The following is a 25,247-nucleotide window of genomic DNA, read 5'->3' as shown; positions in this document are numbered from 1 at the left end:
AGAAAAATATTTGCAATTCATATGTCCAGTATTGTATCTAGAATACATAAAGAACTCTTACAACTCAACAGTAAAAAGACACCTGAGTTTAAAATGGGTGAAATATTAAAATAGACATTTCTTTCCAGGAGATATTTACATGGCCAATGCATGTATCAAAGGTGTTGGACATCATTAGTCATTAGGGAAACGCAAATCAAAACCACAGTGAGAGGGACACCTGGGTGGCTTAGTGCTTGGGCGTCTGCCTTCAGCTCAAGGCGTGATCCTGGAGTATGAGGATCGAGTCCCACATCAAGCTCCCCATGGGGAGCCTGCTTCTCTCTCTGCCTATGTCTCTGTCCCTCTCTCTCTCTTTCTCTCTGTCTCTCATGAATAAATAAATAAAATCTTTAAAAAAAAAAACAACACAGTGAGATAACTTACTTTACTCCTGCTTTCCTCCCATTCTCCTTTACTCTCATTGTGGTGGCTAAAAATAAAAAGAAAACAAGTGTGGCAGGGAGAGGAGAAATTGATCATGCAGGCACCAGGGAAAACAGTTTGGCCGTTCCTAGAAGTTAGACATAGAATCAACCCAGCAATTCTCCTCCTAAGTAATTCTTCTCAAGAGAAATGAACCTTGTCTATGAATGTTTACAGCAGCATAATTAATAAGAGCCACAAAGTGAAAACAACCCAAATTGTCAATCAGCTGGTGAAGGGATGAACAAAATATGGTTTAATCATATAATGGGATATTTAGTAGTCAAGAGAAAAGCAGTGCTGACACACGCTACAACATGAGTAAACTTTGAAAGTATGTTAAGTGGAAGAATTTACAAAAGACCACGTAGTATATGATTCCACTAAAACAAAATGTTCACAATGGGCAGTCCACAGAGACTCTGTAAATACACCAAAACCTACTTAATTGTATACTTTGAAAGAGTGAGTGTTATGGTAGATGAGTTGTATCTCAGGAAGACTGTCCTGTACATGAAGAGTAGTTTGACAAGCCCTGGCCTTCTCGACTTGTGACTTAGAATTCGGTGTCAGCATCTTCCCTGTGCCTTGGGAGAGTTGTGATACTCTCTGTAAATTTGGGTCGTCGGCTTCCAGCCTGTTGTTTTTTGAGCTCTCGGTGTTGTGAAAGTTTTTGCTGGTGTTGCTTCTTCTGGGGCTTCTTGATTGTTTTTGTTACTACTCATTTATCACTTATGTTTGTTGTTTTTTAAAGACTATTTATTCATGAGAGACACAGAAAGGCAAAGACATAGGCAGAGGGAGAAGGCTGATGTGGGACTTGATCTCGGACTCTGGGATCACACTCTGAGGCAGATGCTCAACCACTGAGCCACCCAGGCGTCCTGTTTTCTCACTTATATTGATAATTTACCTTCAGTAAACTTACCTTAAGATAATTTGCCTTAAGTTCCTATTCCTGTATATTTAGAGTCTTCATTGTTGGCAGTATCAACATTACAACCTCAATGTGCCGTTTATGTTCTATTAGATTATTTTCGTTTCCAGCTTTATTTTTATTTCCTTCGTATGCTTTTATTATCGTCATTTGCCACTTAGGTCTCTTGATTATCCATTTTTATAAAATGTTAAGTGGATTTATCACTGGAAGGCAAGGATGCTACAAAACTGTATGCTTTGCTTTCTGTGGATAAACTGAATAAACAGATAACTAACAGATCTTGAAAAAAGTGTTATGACTGGTCACTGATGAGAAGTAGATCTTGTACTTTATACATTCCTCACATTTCATATTTGGTGATAACTGAGAGTTGACTTGTGTTGTTGAGAGATTGGTATTATTGAACTATGCTGCAGTGACTGATTCATGTCTATTGGAATCATGCAGAGAAAGCTGGGGTGACCTTGTTTAGTTTTTAAGAATCAAATTTAATAGTATAGAATATAAATATTCTAATAAATAAAAGGGGAATGATTTTATATTAAGGCATCTGAGACTTAGTTTTCCATTAAAAGTTTTTCCTAATAGTATATCAGATTATATTATTGTTCATTACCTCTTTTGTCTTTGCTTTTCATAGGAAGTTGGTATGCCAGCAGATTATGTAAACAAGCTTGCTAGAATGTTTCAGGACATAAAAGTATCTGAAGATTTGAACCAAGCTTTTAAGGAAATGCACAAAAATAATAAATTGGCTTTACCAGGTATTGTTTTATTATTATGTGTGTGTGTATATAACCTTTTTAAAGAAAATATCTTTATTTTCCAATATATTAAAAATGAGCCATAGCAATAACAGATACAAAGATGTTACAGAGTCCACATTCCTTGAAGACATCCAGCAAAACAGAATCTAACAGAATTTAGATTTGCTAATCCTGCTTATGTGTATATTTTTTATTATTATTTTATTTTTTGAGATTTATTTATTTATTTGAGAGAGAGAACATGAGCAAGAAGGGCAAAGGGAGAGGAAGAGAGACTCTCAAACAGACTCTGCACTGAGCACAGATCCCAACATGGGGCACAATTTTATGACCCTGAGATCATGACCTGACCTGAAAACAAGAGTTGGATGCTCAGTTGCCTGTGCTTTACATGTTTCAGATCCAGCCACATGAAGAGACTAAATTGCTTCTTTTTTAAGATTTTATCTTTATTTATGTATTGTATTTATTCTTAATTTTTAAGAATATTTGGCAGGGGGAGTTGGCAGGTAGACGGAGAGGGAGGAGCAGACTAGACACCTCCCCTCCCCACCCCCCGCTGAGCAGAGAGCCTGACATGGGGCTGGATCTGGATCCTAGGGCCCCAGGATCATGACCTGAGCTGAAGGCAGATGCTTATCTGACTGAGCGACCCAGGTACCCCAGTTTGTTTATTTTTTTAAGTAGGCTCTATATCCAGCATGGAGCCCACTAGGGGGCTTGAACCCATAACCTTGAGATCAAGACCTGAGCTGAGGGATGCCTGGGTGGCTCAGCGATTCAGTGTCTGTCTTCAGCTCAGGGTGTGATCCTGGAGTCCCGGGATTGAGTCCCACATCGGGCTCCCTGCATGGAGCCTGCTTCTCCCTCTGCCTGTGTCTCTGCCTCTCTCTCTCTCTGTATCTCTCATGAGTAAATAAATAAAATCTAAAAAAAAAAAGACCTGAGCTCTGAGACCCAAGAGTCAAATGCTTAACTGACTGAAAACTACCCTCTCCCCCTTTTTAAGTTTTATTTTTATTTAAGTAATATCTATAGCCAATGTGGGGTTCAAACTCAATGACCCAGAGATTGGGAGTCACATACTCCCCTGACTGAGCCAGCCAGGTGCCCCTCTGATCCTTAATTTTTTTTTTTTTAGGGACGCGTGGGTGGCTCAGCGGAGAGTCTGCCTTTGGCTCAGGGCGTGATCCTGGAGTCCCAGGATTGAATCCCACATCGGGCTCCCTGCATGGAGCCTGCTTCTCTCTCTGCCTCTCTGTCTCTCATGAATAAAAAAATCTTTAAAAAATAATTTTTTTAAAAGGACTCTTCTAGCAAAATCCTTTAGGGTTTTATTTTTCACCAAAGCTTACCCAGTATGTACATATTTATATATTTTTAATTTTATCCATTTTCAAGATTGGTTACTTCATATTTTCTGATATTCTTGCCTGTAGCTGATTCAGTTAATATAAAAATTCTGAATGCTGGTGCCTGGTCAAGGAGCTCTGAGAAAGTGTTTGTCTCACTTCCTACTGAACTGGAGGATTTGATACCTGAAGTAGAAGAATTCTACAAAAAAAATCATAGTGGTAGAAAATTACATTGGCATCATCTCATGTCAAATGGAATTGTAAGTAGATTGTGTGTTAGTTCTGATGTTGTTTTAACTGAAAGTACCAGGACTCTAAATATGATTTGCTTAAACGAGAGAGATCTTTCTTTGTCTCACAGGTCAAGTGTAAACAGATCTACTGGATCCAGTCCTTGGAGTTGTAGGGACGTGGGCTTCTGGTTGTATCAGCCTAGGGTATTGCTTTTGTCTGCAGATCCAATACGATCCCCTCTGTGGCTCTTTTCCAGCCCAACAGAAAGGGAAAGATGAGAATGTACTACTTCAAGAGCAACTTGTAGAAGGTTCCCCATCATTCCCACTTGCATCTCATTGGACAGAACTGGTCACATGACCACATTTTGCCCCCGGGAGAGCTGGGATTTGAACCTTTATTCTGGGTAGTCATTGAGGTTTGCTAAAATTTTGATTACCACATAAGAAAGGAAGGATGGATATTGGTAGACAGCTAGCAGTCTTTTTCGTGTTTCATCTCATGTGAGGGATAGTATACTAGAGAGATGGTAATCCTGAAGAGAGTCTCATCTTTATATTATTTTGTCTGTTACAGATAACATTTAAGAATGAAGTAGGTCAATACGACTTGGAGGTAACAACGTTTCAGCTGGCTGTGTTGTTTGCATGGAACCAAAGACCTAGAGAGAAAATCAGCTTTGAAAATCTAAAACTTGCAACTGAACTCCCTGATGCTGAGCTTAGAAGGACTTTATGGGTTTGTTTTATGTTTGTTTTTTTTTTTAAGTTGTATCCAGTCACAAGGCAGAAAATATTTTATGGCTTGCTTATAATTTATGAATTCATAACACTCTGAAAATGACTTTTAACCAAGAAAAATACATTAGTGAGGGATTAATGCACCAATGAGGTATTCATGGTAAAAAAGACATTGAAAATAAGCAAGTTACCAAGATGTGAAAGACAAAAAAGAAAAAAAGGAGAGAAAGATTGAGTTAATGTTTAAACATTACCTGTGAGGAGTGTGACCAAAGATCTCATACTGAGGATGTGTTCAAAGATTTTATGATGACCAAAAATGTGAGAATTAGGAAACTTTGGTCCTTTTGAAGGCTTGTAAAATGTACTTGTTAGTCTCCTGCTTTAGCTACATTTTACCCCCATTCTGCAGACCTCTTGAAAGTTCCAGAATAATAATTTTCTAGAGGGAAGTGGCTGGTGTGTAAACGGCAAGTTGGGTTTGCTGTAATGGCATATGAACCATCCCTCTGGTGTCTTGTCTTACTGTAAAGAGACATTTATTGCTTCCTTTCTCGTAACCATGTCTTCTCTCCTTGATCTTTTCTCATGATACGTGTACATTCTTTTATTCATTGAGCTACCAAATAAAAGTTGAATTATGATTTTTGTGCTTATAATTTGTTCTCACCTCTTTTCGTCATGTTGGAGAATTGGTCTTCATACTCCATAACGTTTCTAGATGTTAATCATTTTCTCTTTATTCTTCATAGTCTTTAGTAGCTTTCCCAAAGCTCAAGCGGCAAGTTTTATTGTATGAACCTCAAGTCAACTCCCCCAAAGACTTTACGGAAGGCACCCTCTTCTCAGTGAACCAGGAGTTCAGTCTAATGTAAGGTCAACATTGGTTGATGTAAAATAAAAATACCTTGTTTGAATTTTGGTATTTATTATTTGGTATTTTGGAATTTTATTTGGTATTTTATTTAATACAGTATTTTCCTTACATTATATTTAAAACATCACTCTGTGGTTATGCCATTTAGTTATTTATTAAACATAATAATGAACTGGAGATGCTTCTTTACTTTTTCGTCCAGGATACATTTATTGTGTGATTATATTGCACTCTAAAGAGGCTTTATTCCCCCAAAATCCACTTAGATGATAATGCTGAATAATAGTCTATATATCTTCAGCTATCTAAGCACTTTCATGGCCGTATAAATTATATTAGTTGTTATTACAGGAGTATTGTCACCCATACGTTATTAACTGAGCCTTTGTTGTGTTCAGGGGAAATCATATGGTTCATTTTAAATAAAGCTGTATGTCGATTATTTGTTACTTTTCCTTTAAATAGTTCTGGGTCGTAATCTTTAGAATATTTCTAAATCTTTTTTCTCAGACATTGTTGCTATAATATGATGTTAAAAGGCCTTCCACTGTAAAATATTTAATTCGATGTTTTTTATAGAAAAAATGCAAAAGTTCAGAAAAGGGGTAAAATCAACTTGATTGGACGCTTGCAGCTCACTACAGAAAGAATGAGAGAAGAAGAGAATGAAGGAATAGTTCAACTAAGAATACTTAGAACCCAGGTTTGTTCTAAGACAGAATGTGTATATATATTTTTTAATTTGCTTTTTACCTTCAATTTTTTTTTTTTTAATTTAAAAGCATGTAGGTATTCAAACTATGATGAAGAGCTAATTTGCATTTTACTGAAATTTAAGAATTGCATTGCTGGCATTCTCTCAGTTGCTGAAAGAGAGGTCTGTACATCATGGTGGCCTCTGGTAGATTCCATTGGTTGGGCAGAACCTTGGCATTAAGCTATATCTTCCTTTGATTACAACTGACTGTGTGTCCACAATAACTGACAATTCTAAGACTGAAGTATTTAAACTTCTGCTTAATTTTAAGACTTATAAGTCCATTGTAATGTGAAATTGGGGAATATTTTTTTAAACAGTTTTTAAAGTTTGTTTATTTATTTATTTACTTATTTATTTATTTATTTTTAGCAATCCACACCCAGTATAGGGCTCGATCTCATGACCGACCCCAAGATCAAAAATCTCATGTGCTTGTGATTGAGCCAGCCTGACACCTCTACTTTTAAAAACAGTTTAAAGCTAGGATTGTGGTCCCTTTTGACGTGAGAAAGAACACCTATTGCAACTGATGTGTGACCATATTAACTTTAGAAGTATTCTTATTAAAACTAAGTTCTCACTTTCACTGTTTTTATTTAATATTATTTGAAACTGTGGCCAATTCAATAAAAAGTATAAAACAAGTAAAAAGAAAAGATTAAAATTTTTTATTACTTCTAGAGCATAGAGTATGATAAAGTAGAAAAAGATGGATGAAAACCAGTTTCTTTTCTATTTAGCAATAAATAAATTTTAAAAACTTAAGAGAAAGGGGTACCAACCTGGCTCATTTGGTTGAGTGTCTGACTCTTGATTTTGGCTCAGGTCATGATCTCAGGGTTGTGAGATCAAGCCCCACCTTGGGCTCTGCATTCAGCATGGGTCTGCTTCTCCCTGTCCCTCTGCTCCTCCTCCTGTTCGTGCTCTCTCTCACACTTACTCTATCTCAAATAAACAAATAAACAAACATATAAATAAATGAGAGCGTTTGAGATCCTTAAAAAAAAGATTAAGGTGTTGGTGGAACTCCCCTTGTGAACTATGAACACTTATTAAAATATCAACAAAAATGAAACAGTATAATGGGCACATGAGTTGAAAATAACTCAGAATTGAACCTACTCTATATGTATAGGCAAACTTTGGAATGAAGGAAATAATTTCCATGGACCCTGCAAAAGGGAATGGATTATTCAATAAGATTTGGGGAAGTTTTTTGTTTGGGGTGAAAAATCAGGATATGGCCCTAGTTTCTGGCTACACCAGGATAAATCCTCAATGGATTAGTGTTGAGCAGTTATAGTCATTTTACAGGATATGCAGAGGAAATTTAATTTTTTTTACGTTGTCTTAAACTGGATAACTGTGTCCAGGCTAGTAAGGCAGCCTGTCCCTTTAGGTCATGCTCAGCCTTGCTTGTTTCCCCTGATCTTCCTCCAGCCATCCCCGCTCAGATGCATCTGGGTGGATCGAGGGTGAGAGGAACTCACTGGACCTCATAGTGACAGTGAAGGGATCATCCTGTTGTCTTGACAATGTCCTGGGTCCTTGCTTTTTGGTGGGATGCTGTATCTGTCACCTGTGGGACTGACTTCCTGTTGCTGTCTCCTGCTGATGTCTTAGCAGATGAGCTCTGGTTCATTCTTTTTCCAGTTGGTAAGGACTACAGGGGCTCTTCCCTGCTCTGACTGCCTGTCCTGTTCTTACTGAGCTCTTCAACTCTCCAAGACCCTGCCACATCTCCCATGTGGCCCCTTGGTCCACTTGGCACCCTGTCACTGTCATGTCCTGTGGGATTACCGTTGCCTAGCACTTAAGGCCTATGGGGGTCTGTGAGTTCGACACCCTGTCTGGATCATGTGGGAACTGAGAAGGCACAGGAGTGCGTGTTCTAGGCATCTTGTCATGCTCCTCTTCCAGTGACGTCCAGCTAGAAGGTGCAGGCCAGGGCCAGTGCCCTGGTGCTGTTCTCTTCACTTCTCAACACTTCTCAAGCACAGTCCCCTCCTCAGGTCTGTCAAAGCTGGGGGAGGAGAGCTTGAGACATTTACAGTCATTCCTCCTTCCTGGCTCCTGGGATCTCCAAGTGCCTGACGGCTTTTCCCCTTCCTCCTTTTTATCTGGACCCTTGAACTAAGCCCCTGTCCTCAAGAGCCTGGCATCTGAATACAGTGAGAATGGAAGGACTCCTAGTGACAGGGGTGGGATCCTCATGTCTCTGTGGGGGACGTGGAAGATTCTTCTGTCTTGCCAAACCGTGTCTGGCCCCCCAGTCTGTTACTGCTTTGCAGCAAAACTTCACTGTGAATGTTAAAAGCCAATATTACCCCTCATTTTGTTTTCACATTTCTTTTTAAGATTTTTTAATTTATTCATTTGACAGAGCAAGAGAGCACAAGCAGGGGGAGCAGCAGGCAGAGGAAGAGGGAGGAGTAGAGTGCCCGCTGAGTACAGAGCTTGATGTGGGACTCAATCCCAGGACCCGGGATCATGAGAGCCAAGGGCAGACTCTTAACCCACTGAGCCACCCAGGCGCCCCTTCACATTTCTTTTTTAACAAATTCTAATCTCCACCAAGGCAGACAGATCCCTTTGCTTTGCTAAGGACAGAGCTTATACTGGAATAGCAAAAGAGAAAAGAATATTTAATAATTTTCTAATTATCCCTTTTACAAGCTTAATAGTAATTGAATCACCAAGGAAATATTTATAAAATTGATTTAGGCAAACAGTGCTTACTGCTTTAGGAAGTCAGAATGTTTAATTGAATCAATAAACTGGAAGTAATGTTTATTGCAAATATAATTTATTATTCCGATAAATAAGTAGAGTAGTAATTACTGATTTTTAAAAATAGACACCAACTGGCATGTGCTGCTACCCCAAGAAATAACTCTGTGGACAATGGAAAAGGGTGGGTAAGGGGTTTGTTATATCTTAATTGATGTTTAACACAATATCTGATTATATACATACTGAGTTCACATACAAGATAAATTTTTAAAATATGGATAGTGTGGAAGAAAGTATCCCAGAACAATAGGTGTGGTTTTCTGCAGAGCAGTTATGGATAATTTTGCTTTTCCTCAAAATCTTTGCAATCAGATTTTCTTTTACAGTGAGTAAAAAAAGGTAATTTTATTTAAGTAAAACCTCCTGGTGTGAAGATAACCTAGTAATGAGTCTTTTGAATAGATGTTGAAAAGAGAATGAAATACATAGAAAATTATGTTTTGTTCTACTTAAAATTTAATATATTAATGCTCTTTCATTTTTCTTTTTCTTTTAGGAAGCTATCATACAAATAATGAAGATGAGAAAGAAAATTAGTAATGCTCAGCTGCAGACTGAATTAGTAGAAATTTTGAAAAACATGTTTTTGCCACAAAAGAAAATGATAAAAGAGCAAATAGAGTGGCTAATAGAGCACAAATACATCAGGAGAGACGAGTCTGACATCAACACTTTCATATACATGGCATAATCTTGAATATTATGGACAACATTAAGAACCCAGATTTCAGAGTGCTTGGGCAGAAAGTTGTAACAGTTTGTGCTGGAGGAAAGTTTATTTGGACTTTGATTACATAAATATTAAAATCTCTGCCTTACCTGACAAAACAACTATATTTTGCCAGTCACATTAGTTAGCATGATGGCATTCCCTTCATGTTGCACACTCTGTAACAGCATGCTGTTTTGTGGAGAAACTTGCATTCATGAAGAGCCCATGATGAACTTGTAAAAGTAAATTTGATTTATACCCACCAGAAGAAATAGTCGGGAAGGGTGAGGGCGGGGTTCTTGTTGCTTTCCTCTTTTCCTCTTTTTTTTTTCTCTCTTACAAAAATGTACTTGCACAAGGAAGGATCTTCAGATATTCGTGCACTGAATAATGCTGTTATGTTTTGTTTTTTTAAAAATGCAATTAAAACTAGAAATAGCACTCTTGGTTTCTTTTGATCAAAAGAGGGAGCTGGTCTATACAATATTGGGGGGGGTGGCGCAGATGTAGGTGAGAAGATAAGTATTTTAACAGTATCACACTATTCACACCCTCTCCAGTATAGTGACAGGATTTAATGGTGACCTGAAAATGATACTGAATTTTTCCAACTTAGAAACGTTGGCTTTCTTTAAGCAGGAGACTGCTAGTTTAGATGTTTGTTGTTAAATAAGGAGATTTAAAAATCTTACATGGCTGGAGAGCTTGTTTTGAAAAACTGAAGCTTATATTAATTTGTTGCTTCAATTGTTTAAAAAAATGTATGGAGATAGGTCATTTCAACTGCACAGTCAAAAATGGCAAAACAGTGTGTTCACTTACACACTTAACGTTTGTACACCTAATACTATGCCAAATTTATTGAAAACAAGGCAGAAATCTTCTCATATATAATATAGTTACGTAACTGACCTCTTGATCTTGAGCATAGAGATATTTTGGAATTTTAACGTTTCATGATTAGGGATTTATAGCCTCAGGTTTCTGGAAAGGAAGACATTCTGTTGTAAAAAGTAGTGATTGTCCATTACCGAGGGAAGAGAAAAACCGCAACGTAAGACCCGAAAAGCATAAGCAAAATTGTTTCAGTCTTAATATGAGCAGTAAACTTGCCAAATATATGTACATATATATTTATATATTTTAAAAAATAAACATTTTTAAAATGTTCAGAGGGCAACACTTACCTTATTTCAGTCGATCCAAAGTAGCAACTTAACTAGTTGCTGACAACTGAACACCCAGAGTAATGCAGAGTTCAGGCCTTGAGGACACAGCAACTTAGCAGAGGAACGTATTCCCTGTTGGGAAGGAGTGGCTCTACATGGATTTTTATTCATTACACTGCATGTTCCAAGTTTCTCGCATTTTCTATCTTGTTTGATACCAAGTAATACTTTAAACCTATGATTTTGGAAATGGTAGGAATTGGAATGCCAAGCTTTGAAAAGTGTACGGTGGACAGTATCATGCAGAGTGCTTTCAGGAACATTCCCTGGAATCCATCCCCAGTCCCAAGCCAAGAGGCATTGTGAGCTGCCTGCTGGAAGGAAGGAGAACAAATTATTCAGAACATTGAAGGTGTCACTGGGTATATATTCATATACCTGTTCTGAAACATAGGAAATTGGAATTTTGTATCTAATTTAAAATCTTACACTTAGCTCTAATAATGTGTCCATTATTAGACCAAGTGTATTATGGAGAATTAAACTAAATTGATAAAAAAAAAAAAAAAAACTAAATTGATGATTGTGGACAATGGATATGTTTGAAATTTTAAAAAATAATTTTGTAATAATTGTGGCCCTTACATTTAACAAATAGTTTAGGATTGGGCATATTTGCTTTTCCCATATAAGAATGCCCAGGGAAGACCATGGAAAGGAGAATTAGAGGTCATTTTTTAAAGTTTCAGATTTGTTGCTTTAAACCATAATTGTTCCCAGAACATGTTTGGAATTTCTCATCTTTTTGGTCATTTAATTTGAGAATGAGAGCCATGATGTTTTGATTTATAAAGAGAATTTAATGCAAAAGTGGGTAACTAAATCCATAGCAAAGTTTTCTATTAAATTTTATAAATTTTTTAATACTTAATTATGTCCTAATTATATTTTGGGAAATTGAACAGCAGCAAATACTGTAGACTTACAGTTTTCATCTTTTTTTTTGTTATGTATACAAAAGTTTAATTTTTGGTATTTATGAAAACAGTTTAGTTGACGAGGTGCCTATACCATTGTTAAGTTTTCTTTAAATACATTTTGATGATAGATTTGCTAATTAAAAAAAAAAAAATCTGAAAAAAAAAAAAACGTACCAGCAATGAGCTTAAAAGTACAGAATCACAGTTAGTATCCTTTATTAAGTCCCTTCTCTCTGATTGCACTTAAAAGTGGTACTGTCTGAGCAGGGACGAAGCCTGACATAGTTAAGGGAGAAGAATCTAGGCCACCAGGAGTAGGGCAATGAGATATGTCACAGGTTAATTTAAACTGTGAACACTCCTTTTCTAATTTAAAGATGGAACCATCTGGAAAATGTTAACCTTTTGTCCTCTCATTGCCAGAGTGAGTAGACATGAAGCAAAACTTACAAAGAGAACAATTTTAATACTTTCAATGAGAAAACTATTAGGACATTAGTGTTCAATGATTTAATGAGGATCTTGAAATAAATTATGAAGTCTTCCAATTTTTACATTTATTGGTGGGGTCCCTGCATTGTCAGCGTGTTTATTTAAGTCTCTTATTTTGTGCATAAAATGTTAACAATTTCCAAAAACGAAATGTTAGCTTTCTTGTTTTTACTTTTTATTGAATTTAATACAAAATATGACCAGAGTAGTTACAAAGTATTTTGCATTATTTGCAGTAGGATGTCACTGGCCCAGCTCACAGGGCAAATTTTAAAAATTCAATTTGAGTGAAAGATTTGTTAGTTTTCCAGAAAGATTTGCTATCTTAAACTCAAGCCGGTTTTTCTATTTTCATGTAAATGACTGGGATGCTATCTTATAAACTCTTCCAAGGTCATGTTTGTGAAATCAACATTACTTGAGAGCTTTCCTGTCATCTACACTATATATGTTGTCTGGAGTGTTGAACAAATTTGCGTTCCTAAGTTGTAATCTATCTTCGTATGGTATATACGATTTTGAATGTGTGCCACTACATACTGAGATGATAATGCTGTACAATTTTAAATGGTAGCAGTTTCTGTATGCAGTAGGCTGAAATATTTTAATGAACTGCTTAATTTTTGGATTTTATTTTTTAAGTTGTATAATTTATTTTCTTGCAAAATAAAAATGTAATATAAAAGCCTTCACCTATCCAGAAAATGTTCATGTTCTACTATTAAGTAATTTTTGAGAGTTAAATTTGTGTAATAAGTATATTTACACATTTCATGGTGAAACAGTAAATCTTAGCCTTAGGAATCAAACATGAAAAGTAATCCACTTATTTCTTTTAGATTTCTTTTAGATGATGAAAGCGATCAGAAGTGTAGCTTTCCCAATGGTGATAGCAGCCTAAGGTTATCATGCCTGGAAAAGATAAAATATTTCAGACCTGAACGTGATTAATGCATTCCTTCCATCAGGTTAGATAGGCCAGGTCATAACCACAATATGAATTTTATATGTCAGATAAAAGTAATATATATAATTATTTCATGTTTTGTGGTTTTTTGAAAATTTGTGAAATAGTTAAATTTCAAAGCTAGAGAAAGTTTAGTAATAAGGTTGTGGACAGTGTCTTTCATGGAAGTACCATAGAAACTGGGTGGCTTATAAGCAACAGAAATTTGTTTCGCCCCGTTCCAGAGGCTGGAAGTCAAAGATGAAGGTGCCACCACAGGTGGTTTTGGTCTTGAACCTCTTCCACTGTGCAGCTGCTGACTTCTGGTTGCGTCCTCACATGGAGGAGAGAGGGCTGAGAGAGGTGCCAGGGTCTCTTGTAAGGGCACTAATCTCCTTCATGAAGCTCCTAACCTTATCAAAGCCAGGGCCCCACCTCCCAATACCATCCCACTGGGGATTAGGCTTCAACGTGGGACTTTGGGGCAGGTGGACGTCATTCAGTCTGTGGACTCCAACTCAACCCTGAGCTCAGCTTGGGACTTGAGCAGGAGGTGTGGTGGGGCAGGGGGGTTAACTTGGAAAAGTCTGGTCTCCGTATAGTATTCACCTAACCCTAGAGATAGACTTCCCGCTAACCTTGAGCTTCTGGGCCACTCGTTGCTGGGCCTCTCCCAAGCCCTGGAAGGGCCCTGGGAATCCTCTGTGGGCTACACCTCGCACCTCCTTACTACACTCTGCAGAAAAGGATTTTACGTGTTGGAGGTTTGTGACAACTGGATTGATTTTCCAATAGCGTTTGCTCATGTTGTGTCTGGGTCACATTTGGGTAATTTTTGCAATATTTGAAACATTCATCCTATCTGTTACAGTGACGAGGCATCTCTGATGCTACTTCTGTGGTGGTTTCAGGTGTCTGAGCTGCCCCCATGTGAGGACAGCAGATTGCATCAATAAATGTGTGTGTTGCGACTCCGCCAACTGTTTCCTCACCTCCCTCTCCTTGGGTCTCCTTCTGCCTGAGACACAATGTTGTTGAAAGTGGACCAGTTAGTAGCCGTATAGTGGCATCTCAGTATGAAAGGGAAAGGAAGAGTCGCCAATCTTTCACTTTAAACCAGAAGCTAGAATTGATTAAGCTCAGTGAGGAGGGCGTGTCGAAAACGGAGACAGGCCAAGAGCTAGGCCTCTTGTGCCAAACAGTCAAGTTGTGAATGCAAAGAAAAAGTTCTTGAAGAAAATTAAAAGTGCTACTCCAGTGAATGCAATAATGATAAGAAAGCCAAACAGCCTTATTGTCAATACAGAGAATGTTCTAGTGGTCTGGATAGAAGATCAAAGAGGCCATAACTCCTTTAAGCCAAAGCCTAACCCAGGGCAAGCTCCTAACTCTTCGATTCCATGAAGGCTGAGACAGAAGAAGCTGCAAACACCTGAAGCAAACAGAGGTTGGTTCATGAGGTTTAAGGAAAAGCTGTGTCCATAACATCAAAGTGCAAGGTATGGCAGTAAGTTCTCCAGACTTTCCAGCTAAGAGCATTACCGAAGGTGGCTACACTTAACAGATTTTCCATGTTGATGGACTGGCCTCCTGGAAGAAGGTGCCATCCAGGACTTTCAGAGCTACAGAGCAGAATCAATACCTCAAAGCTAAAGGACAGGCTGACTCTTGTCAGGGGCTGAGCAGCTGGTGACTTCGAGTTGAAGCCAGTGCTCATGTACCACTCTGAAAACCCTAGGACCCTTAGGAATTATGGTGAATCTCTTCTGTCTGTGCCCGATGGATGGAACAACACAGCCTGGATGTGAGAAGGGTGTGTTACTGGCACAGAAATGTGCATGTAAATCAACGGATGGGGATGAAGAGCTCAGAAATAAACCTATGCCTTGAATATCAATCTATGACAAGGGAGGCAAGAATATGCAATGGGGAAGGGACAGTCTTTTAAATAAATAATGTTGGCTAAATGGGCTACTTTTTTTTTTTTTTTTTTAAAGATTAGAGAGAGCATGATGGGTGGAGGGGGCAGAGGGGAAGAGAGAATCCCAAGCAGACTCTGCCATATGCAGAGCCTGACAACCATGACCAAGATCATGACCTGAGCCGAAATCAAAAGTTGGACGCCCAACTGACAGAGCCACCCAGGCGCCCTCAAACTGGACCACTTTCTTACACCATACACAAAATTAGGTGGATTAAAGACCTAAATGTGAGGCCTGAAACTAAAATTGGAGATTACACCAAAATGAAGTAAAGGACTCCATCAACAAAACAAAAAGACAACCTATTGAATGGGGAGAACATACCCATAAACGACATATCCAACATGCAGTTAATAACCAAACTATATAAAGAACTCCTACAACTTAACATGAAAAAGTTCGAATTAAAAAGGGCAAATTTGTAATTTTATATAATTTTTTTTCTCAGACTCCCCAAAATATCAAAAGTTGGATCCAGTCCTGCTAAAACTGAATGCAAAAAGAAGGCTGTCGGCAGGCGCTCAAATGTGCGGTCAGTGAATGAGAGCATGTGTATTTGAGAATAGGGTAGATTGAACAGAGGTCAATGTTTTAACCTTCGAATGAGGAGCCTTTATTTTCTAATTGTTTATTCTACGCTGTAAAATCAAATATGGACTTTCTATACCATTACACTTCTGTTTTGACCCATAGAGAGTCTGGAGTCTTAGATTCTTATAAACTTTTATGAATGTCTGATTTTTTAAAAAGACATCCATGTAAATATACACAATTCTTGGTGTAAATTTTAAGAAATCATGATCAGAAATCATGACGTCCTAGAGTGAGTAGAAAGAGTACGTAGCAGCTTCTCTCTGGCCTGGTCATGATCTAAGGTCACACGTGCTGATCCAAACTTAGATCTGCTCTCCTCTTTGGCTGCCAGCCTGAAGCATGACAGGTGGCTTCCCTGGATGTTAGGGAGTTTTGCTGTTTTCATTCCTTGATTCAAGAAATCCAGCATTTCTCCTCTTACGTTGTGGTTACGGAGGCAGACTGATGGTGCTTGGACGTTCCCTCAACAGTGGTTGATGTTTGAAGCTTAGCAGTGGGAATGGAGAGGATAAGGAGGTCTGAGGAAAGAGCTGAATTTGCACTAAGCCAGGTTGGGAAATCACTCCTTGTTGAGACAAGTACGGGGCCTCCGAGGAAGAGCAGATGGGGCATTTGGGTGGCTCAGTTGGTGAAGCGTCTGCCTTCGGCTCAGGTCATGATCCTGGGGTCCTGGGACTACTTACCCCGAGGGGAGTCTGCTTCTCTCTCTGCCTTTGCCGCTCCCTCCACTCTTGCTATCTCTTTCTCTCTCTCAAATAAAAAATCTTAAAAAAAAAAAAAAAAGTGGAATCTGGGATTACCTTCACGCGGTCATCTCCCTGTGGCTGCTGCAGGTGTCCTCTACCTCCACCATTCTCAGCAGATGCTTTGAGAAAATAGCAGAGGAAATGTGACCTTCAGGCGTGAACTTTTGTAACTTGCCTTCCCTCCCATCCAGGCTTGCCTGGTGGTGCACATCTTCCCCCGCCTGCTTGTCCTCGATTCTCACTTGGGGACGACTCGTTCACTTTCTCACTGAAACTCCATCTCCTGCTTCCTGGGTTTTGCTCCCCAAATCCAAGTATCTCCTATACCTTCCAAACAGCCTCTGGTTATTTCTTCCTTTGCCTACAACCGCGGTTAGTATAGTTTCGGTCCACGGACAGCAGCGTTACCGCTTGAGAACTTGGAAAACACATGGTCGAGCTCCCCTGCATCTGCGGGAGCTGGGAGGGCCCAGCAAGCCTTGGGTCCGCGGACACGCAGTAGGTCTGAGACCTGCTAACAGACACGTTCGAGAGGCCACCGAGGCCGCCGTCTCCTACCTCGCTGGCGCTGTGACCCTAGTTTGTTCTGTTTTCTTCTAAACATCTCTCGAAGTGTCGCCCGCAGTCTCCCACTTCGTGCTCCTTGCCGTAGGTCCGCACTGGTTCTGTGCCAACGTCATCGTCCCTGTTGCTTCATCAAAGGTTCTTCAATCTTCCTCTTACTTGATCTCCTTACAGCACTTGCAACTTTTAAATTTAAATTCCAGTGAGTTAACATACAGGGTAATATTAGTTTCAGGTGTACAATGTAGTGACTCAGCACTTCCCCAGGTCAGCCGGTGCTCACCGCGACAGGTGCGCTCCTCATCCCCATCACCTGTTCCCCCCGCCCGCCCCCCACTCCTCCTCTGGTGCCCAGCAGTGTGTTCTCCGTAGTTAAGGATCTGTTTCTTGGTTTGTCTCTTTGTTTATTCCCTTCATGCATTTGTTTTGTGTCTCAAACTCCACACACAGCAGTTCCCAGTTAGTGAATTCATTTCAAGCCCTGGTGTCAGATGCATTCTGGCTTCATCTCACACTTTCCGAGCTCTGCTCTCCTTCCCTGGCTCCTCCTCAGACTTTTCCTCGGATTCCCTCCTCTTGCGGAGCCACGTGAGCTTCCACTTCCTTCCTCTTGCTTCCACCACCGTCTGCATGTGGGTGCTCCACACTGTGTCCAGCCCAGGCTTTCCCTGCCAGGAGCAACGGATCTTTCTGGCTTGTTCTTGAACATTTTACCATATGTCACAAACTTGCTCTACTTAGGAGCTATCTCAGTCCCCCAAGTTAGTTACCTTGATCGAATTTGCTACCACTTCCCTCCCCACCCCACTATTAATTCTACTTCTGTTTTATATCCACAATCGACCTTCGTTTACCCTTACTTTTACTGCGTTTGCTGAATATAAAACATTTTATGTCGTGCTTAAACCATCTCCGGTAGGGCAGCCCCGGTGGCGCAGTGGTTTAGCGCCACCTGCAGCCCAAGGCGTGGTCCTGGAGACCCTGGATTGAGTCCCACGTCGGGCTCTCTGCATGGAGCCTACTTCTCCCTCTGCCTGTATCTCTGCCTCTCTGTATGTCTCTTGTGAATAAATAAAATATTTTTTTAAAAAAAAGCAATTGAAAATACTGTTAAGCTGAGGATACATTTAATACACCTAATCTACCTAACTTCATAGCTTCCTGTAGCCTACCTTAAATTTGCATTAGCCTCTAGTTGGGCAAAATCATCCTATTTTATAATGAAGCATTGAGGGGCATCTGGGCAGCTCAGTTGGTGAAGTGTCTGCCTTCGGCTCAGGTCATGATCTCAGGGCCCTGGAATTGATCCCCCCATCGGGTTCCCTGCTTAGTGGGGAGTCTGCTTCTCCTTCTCCCTCTGCCCTTGTGCTCTCTCACTCTGTCAAATAAATACATAAAATCTTTTTTTAAAATACATAATAAGGGATCCCTGGGTGGCGCAGCGGTTTGGCGCCTGCCTTTGGCCCAGGGCGCGATCCTGGAGACCCGGGATCGAATCCCACGTCGGGCTCCCGGTGCGTGGAGCCTGATTCTCCCTCTGCCTGTGTCTCTGCCCCTCTCTCTCTCTCTCTGTGACTATCATAAATAAATAAATAAAATCTTTAAAAAAAATAAAATACATAATAAAATATTGAAAGTTCATGTAATTTATTGAATGCTGTGTTGAAAGTGACAAACAGAATGGTTGTCAGTACATCAATTGTTGACCGTAGGGGTTGCAGGGCTGGCTGGGAGCTGCCCAGCATCAGGGGACAGTATGGACCCCTGGCCAAAGAAGATCAGTGTTTCACATGCCAAGTGCAGTTTATACTGATGTGCATCACCTTTGCACCACTGTGGAGTTGGAACACCATAAGTTGAACCGTGTCAGGGACCTCTGTATTTGGCTTATGTTGATTGACTGGGTTTGCATATCTGGCTTTAAGAGAACAAGGAAATCACTGGAGTCTTGGCAGCTGAGGATTGGCCAGCTGGATAGCCGTCCAGGAGCATCTACAGGAACTCAAAAGTTAGAATCCAAGTTTTGATTTCCTGACGTGGCTCCCCTAGGCAAGAGGGGTGCCACTTTGGGCCTAGAAATTTACTTCAAACAACAGGATATAAACATTTCCACATGTCCATGAAAGAAGCTCTCTTGACACTTTGTACTTCCCAGAACTTCAAAGAAGGAGATGGTTTGTGGAGCATATGGAGAAAACATAAGGGAATTCCATATGTTCATTGGACCTCAGAGGTGTGTATTAGTTTCCCACAACTGCTGTAACAAAGTACTCCAGACTGAGTGGCTGAGAATGAGGAAATTTATTCTTTCGTGATTCTGATGTCTGGAAATCTGAAACCCATGTGTTGCCAGGTTGCTTCCTTATGCAGGTTCTAAGGGAGAATCCGTTCCATGCCACCCTCCTGGCTTTAGGTGTTTGCCAGAACTTGGTGCTGGTTGGTTTCTGGATGTGCTACTCCACTGCCTGCTTCTATCTCCATATGGTCTTCTTCCCTGTGTCCTCCCTTGTTACAGGGACCCCATCACCGAATTGAGGGCCCAACCTAATCTGTTATGACCTCATTACATCTGCAAAATATTTTATTTCTAAATAAAGTCAGGTTCACAGGTATGGGAGTTAGAACTTTGGGTGACAATATTCAACCTAGTGCAATGAGTTATTCCCATAAATTAACTATTATAGGAAGACTTGTTGATGTGAATAACGACATCCTTGTTGTTTTATGAATGTTATATCCACATTTTCCACTATGTATCTCTTACATGTTTTAATTTTATAATTTGTTCCTTGATGTGAAAATATTGTTCTAACCTTCATAAAACTAACACCTACCTCTAGAAAACCACGCTGGGGGATATGGCTGTAATTATGGCCTTTACAGAGAGGAAGAGGCCAAAAATTTTTATTTTATCAAGACTGGTAATATACTTTCCAAGACATAAGTAGCCACCTAACACTTAGGCCACTAGGTGGCGTTATTGACTATTGGCTACATTTTTTATTTTTAAAGATTTATTTATTTGAGAGAGACAGCAGGGAAGGAGCAAAAGAGAACATCTCAAGCAGACTCCCTGATGGTCACAGAGCCCGACACGTGGCTCAACCCCAGGATCTCGAGATCATGACTTGAGCCAACATTGAGAGTCCAAGAGTCAGCCACTTAACCAACTGGTTCACCCAAGTGCCCTTTGGCTACATTCTTTAACAACTATAATTAACTTTACCATCTAAGATGAACTACATTTCGAAAGATGTAGATCTTTTTCTTTTTTTAAGTAAACTCTACATCTATGTGGGACTCCAACTCACTACCCTAGATCAAGAGTCCCACGCTTTATGGGCTGAGCCTCAGTCAGACGCTCTGAAAGGTATAGCTCTTTATTAATATAACTGTGTTCAGACACTATGTTTCTTTCCTAAACTGGACTTAGTTTTGTTTTTTCATTTGTTCTGTTTTGTTTTTTATCTTAACACTCCATTTCTATCTCCAGAAGAAATTTTTTTTTAAAAGTTTTTTAAATTGACTTATTCATGAGAGACACAGAGAGAGTACCAGAGACACAGGCACAGGCAGAGGGAGAAGCAGGCTCCATGCAGGGAGCTCGACGTGGGACTCGATCCCCGGTCTCCAGGATCACACCCTGGGCCAAAGGCGGCGCTAAACCTCTGGGCCACCTGGGCTGCCCTCCAGAAGAAATTTTAATCCAGTCATTTTCACCTACACTCAGTCAAATTCAGTTATCTCTTCATAAATTGAGGTCTGCCGCTTTGTAGATTGTTCCCTTCCCCTGTTCTGTCTTGGGCATTCCCATCATCCTGGTCTGACTCACACCCAGGGGGGCCGGGTCCACCGTGACTCGTATGGTGAGGTCCAATGTCCCAGGAGTGGGGCCCTCAGGGATCACCAGCTCCAGCTCAGCTGAGTGCCAAGCTCTTCACAGCTCCGAAAGGAAAGTCACCCATCTAGCTGTGTCAGGGCTTAGTGGATCCCTGGGCTCTGTGAGGCTACTGCTTCATCCTGTGTTCCTGTGGGCTCCTATTTGGGACCAGCTGGCTGACATCGGGGAACTCACATCTACTCTCATAACACAGAACTCACTGTGCTGTCACACCCTTTGTGGCTGGGCTAAATGAAGGTCTGTCTCAGGGATATATACCCCCTGGTGGGTTCTCTGACTTCCTCTCCAGCACCTGCCTTTCTCCTCTGGGTCCTATTTAACCAGTATTTGGGGTGGGGGGTAGGAAATACAGATTTTCAATTTTTTCTTTCATCTGGAAGAGTGACATTTTGGAATAAGAAAGCTAGTATTCTTTTGTCTGTTTATTTTGTTCTGCTTCCCCCCTAGATGACTGTGACTTGACATCTACACATGAACGGGGGACCTCACAGATGGTAGAAGGATCACGACAGAGAGGCAGCACAGGGCAGCACAATCTGGTTCTCAGCTACTGTTTTTTCTACATTCCTCCCTCCACCTAAGTGCAAGTATCACTAAGTTCCTCTGTGCGTGATTTTTTCCTTGGGAAACCTGTCCACATAACACCTTCAACAGTTACCTCTCTGCTCTCACTCTCGACTCTAGGCTTTCATCCTGAATTGGTTCCCAACTAAAATTTATTTGACAAATGTAGATGAAGACCAGAATTAGTTTTTACTCATTTAGAAGTCTAAGCTGCACAAAGTATAGACCACTCGAGTGTGACAATTATTCTGGATGCAGGAGAGTTTTCTATTTTCTGTAAAAAATCCAGAATTTTCTTATGGTTAGATTTTTTTTTTTTTTTAAACAAGCTGTGCCTTGGGATGTCTGGGTGGCTCAGTTGGTTAAGGGTTTGACTCTTGATTTTAGCTCAGTTCATGATCTCAGGGTTGTGAGTTCAAAACCCATGTTGGGCTTCAGCAACGGAGCCAGCTAGGTGCCCCAAGCTCCTTTTATTTTTTTTAAGTTTAGTTTTGAAAAGCAGCTGTTTGCTGTAACTCAAGAGTAAATTTGCTGTCCTTCTCCTTCAAATGCCCCTAAGTCTCTTTGAACATCTCTAGAAGCTGTCCTGTCCAACAGAGTGGCAGTATTTCCTGTGATGGCACAATTGTCCAATCAAACCTGACCCCTGGGGGCACCTGGGTGGCTCAGTCCATTGGGCTTCCAACTCTTGGCTTCAGCTCAAGTCATGATCTTAGGGTCCTGGGACCAAGCCCTGCATTGGGCTCTGCACTGGGCAGGGAGCCTGCTTGAGGATTCTATCTCACCCTCCCTCTCTGCTCTTCTCCTCCCTCATTCTCTTTTTCTCAAATATATATATATATATATATATATATATATATATATATATATATATATATTTTAAGCACAGAAGTCAGCTCTCTTTTTTGTAAATATTTATTTATTTATTATTTGAGAGAGAGAAAGAGAGACTGAGTGTGGGGAAGAAGAGAGGGAAAGGGAGAGTGCCAAGCAAACTCCCCACTGACCTTGGAGCTAACACGGGATTCAGGGCTAAGTCTCACAATCCTGAGGTCATGACCTGAGTCAAAACCACAAGTGGGACCCAGGTGTCCTGCCCCTGTTCTTCTAGGGCAAGTCTCTCCTAAGGCAAAACTAGGATGGAGGTTAAGACCTTAGATCCAGACCAGACTGCCTAGGTTCAAACTGCTGCTTGGTCACTACTTGCTCTGTGACCTTGGACAAATTTTGGTACTTTTGTATCTGAATTTCCTTACTTATAAAATGTGGATAGTAACACTCCCTAACTCACTGGGTTTTTGAGAGGATTAAATGAAGTGCACTGTGAAAGAAGTGTCCTGTACTAAGAGCTGCAGAAGTAACTAGTATTATATCCTGCTCATCCTTCACTGTTTGATCCCCTCCTGGACTCACCAGTTTTGACCTTTCACAACATCTATTTATTTGATATGTATGTGTATCTCTATATATATAGATAGATAGATAGATACACATACATACATTTTCATATATTTTTATATATTTATATAATATGCACATATTATCTATTTTGGGTCTTACACACACACACAGTTTAAACATGGATAGATATTGTAATATTTTCTTTCAGTAGCTATTGAAGCAATAGGTATGGAAAGGTATGTACTTGGCCTGGAGGAGGGTCAGCAAGAGAGAGCATTGAGTGTGACATTCAAAGGAAGGTAGTAGGACTTGATGACCATGAATATAGAGGCTCTGGTAGATGAAGGCATCAAACAAACTTTAAGGGACAACCTGGGGTACCTGGGAAGTTAAAGTTAGGGGTGCTGTGCATATGTATTGCTTTGTTAAAAAAGACCACAAACATTATAGTTTAAAACAAAAACAGCCACTTAATTTCTTTCACGGTTTCCAGATTCAGATAGAGCACACAAGGGAAGCCCATGTCTGCTCCATCATGTCTGGGCTTTTGCCTGGAAGGGTTGAAGGCTGGGAACTGGAATCATCTGAAGGTTTTTTGTCCATATTTTTGCCTGGAAGCCACACAACTTCAATTCTGCCACACTGACTGGTCCAGGCAGTGAGTGTCCCCTGTGAATTCCAGGGAAGCGAACACAGATCTCACCTCTGGCTGGAGGTGTAAGCATAAGTTACCTTGATAGAGGAGCTTGTGGGGTGGGCTAACTCCAGGGCTGGCCGTCTTTCAAAAACACCATCTCCCTCAGCTGCCAACAAAACATAGTATCAACAAAATGTAATGAAGGTTAAGAATTTTACTTCAGGAAAAACATGGGCTTGGGGTAAGTTGAGGTGTTCACTTTGTACATGGTTACTCCTTATCTTCCATATGACAATCAACGTAAAAGAAAATAATGTTCAAGATACAGAGATTCAAGGTTAAGGAACGGGTTCCCCAAATGTGAGGAAAATAGTCATAGCTAACATTTCCGTGGTTCTCTGGGAAAAGGCACAGGAAAGGGATGAAATGTAAAGATGGTCAGTTCAGACTCTGGCTCTACCACAGTGTGCAATGGTGAATAAAAAGTTAACTTCTTAATACTTCCGTTAGCTCATTAGTTAAGGGGTGGATGCTGCAGCATCTAATTCATGGTTGTTTTTTTTTTTTTGTGAAGATTACTATAATACCTAAAAAAAATTAGTTAATTATTTTTGAGAGAGAGAGAGCACGAGTGGGAGGGGCAGAGGGGAAGGGAGAGAGAATCCCAAGCAGAGTGCGGAGTGAAGAGCCTGACCCCGGGCTGGATCTCATCATCCTGGAGATGACCTGATCTGAAATCGAGGTCCTATGCTTAACCACCTGGGCCAGCCAGATGCCCCAGGATTAATGTAATTCTTAACGTGTGGGCACCTGTCTGGTTCAGTAGGTGGAGCATGTGACTTTTTTTTTTTTTTTTAAGATTATTTATTTACTTTTTCATGAAAGACACAGAGGAGAGAGAGAGGCAGGGACACAGGCAGAGGGAGAAGCAGGCTCCATGCAGGGAGCCTGATGTGAGACTCGATCCCAGGACTCCAGGATCATGCCCTTGGACCAAAGGCAGGCGCTAAACCACTGAGCCACCCAGGGATTCCCCAGCATGTGACTTTTGATTTCTAGGTCTGAGTTCCAGCCCCAGGTTGTGCATAGAGATTACTTAAAAAATAAAAAGAAACTCTTGGGGCACCTGTGGGGTCGGTCGGTGAGGCGTCTGCCTTCAGCTCAGTCATGATCCCAGGGTCCTGGCATCCAGCCCCCCATGGGGCTCCTTGCTCCTCGGGGAGGCCGCTTCTCCCTCCCTGTCTGCGCCCCCACCCCTGTTCGTCTTCTCTCTCTGTCTCAAATAAATAGAATCTTTTAGTAAAAAGACTGATTCTTATTAATTGCTCCGTAAAGTTAGCTATTAACATGTATCCTATTCCTCCTACTGAAACACAACTGCAAAAGTATCTCACCACACATGAAACGCTAACTGGGTTGCTCAATCGTATTTGGATGAGCCGGGTGGGTCTGAGCGGGAGAAGCAGCTCCGCGAGCGCAGAACGCCCGGGTGACACCTCCACCGCCGGCCTGGCAAGGTCAGAAGTGGGGTAAAGGGCCTGGCAGTCGGGCAGGAGCCGGCGGCGGTCGGGGCCAGCGCCTGGGGCCGCGTCCGTCCTCTGTGGCCCCGCCCCCCGCCGCCCCGCCCG

The 25,247-nt window shown here is 40.7% G+C and overlaps 1 protein-coding gene across 1 annotated transcript in view; it reads left to right on the top strand.

The window, feature by feature from the left end:
• CUL5 (cullin 5) overlaps positions 1-12,971 on the top strand; it is a 92,964-nt gene extending 79,993 nt beyond the window's left edge. The window contains 6 exon segments of the mRNA XM_041770690.1: positions 2,046-2,169; positions 3,612-3,787; positions 4,338-4,499; positions 5,254-5,372; positions 5,958-6,081; positions 9,428-12,971. Coding sequence (XP_041626624.1) covers positions 2,046-2,169; positions 3,612-3,787; positions 4,338-4,499; positions 5,254-5,372; positions 5,958-6,081; positions 9,428-9,622 — 900 coding nt within the window. The 3' untranslated portion in view covers positions 9,623-12,971.
• Positions 12,972-25,247: the final 12,276 nt, after the last annotated feature.

Source organism: Vulpes lagopus, chromosome 10, assembly GCF_018345385.1.
Source record: "Vulpes lagopus strain Blue_001 chromosome 10, ASM1834538v1, whole genome shotgun sequence".
NCBI lineage: Eukaryota > Metazoa > Chordata > Mammalia > Carnivora > Canidae > Vulpes > Vulpes lagopus.
Note: the sequence above shows the minus strand (reverse complement) of the source record. Positions and strands in the feature narration are given on the sequence as shown.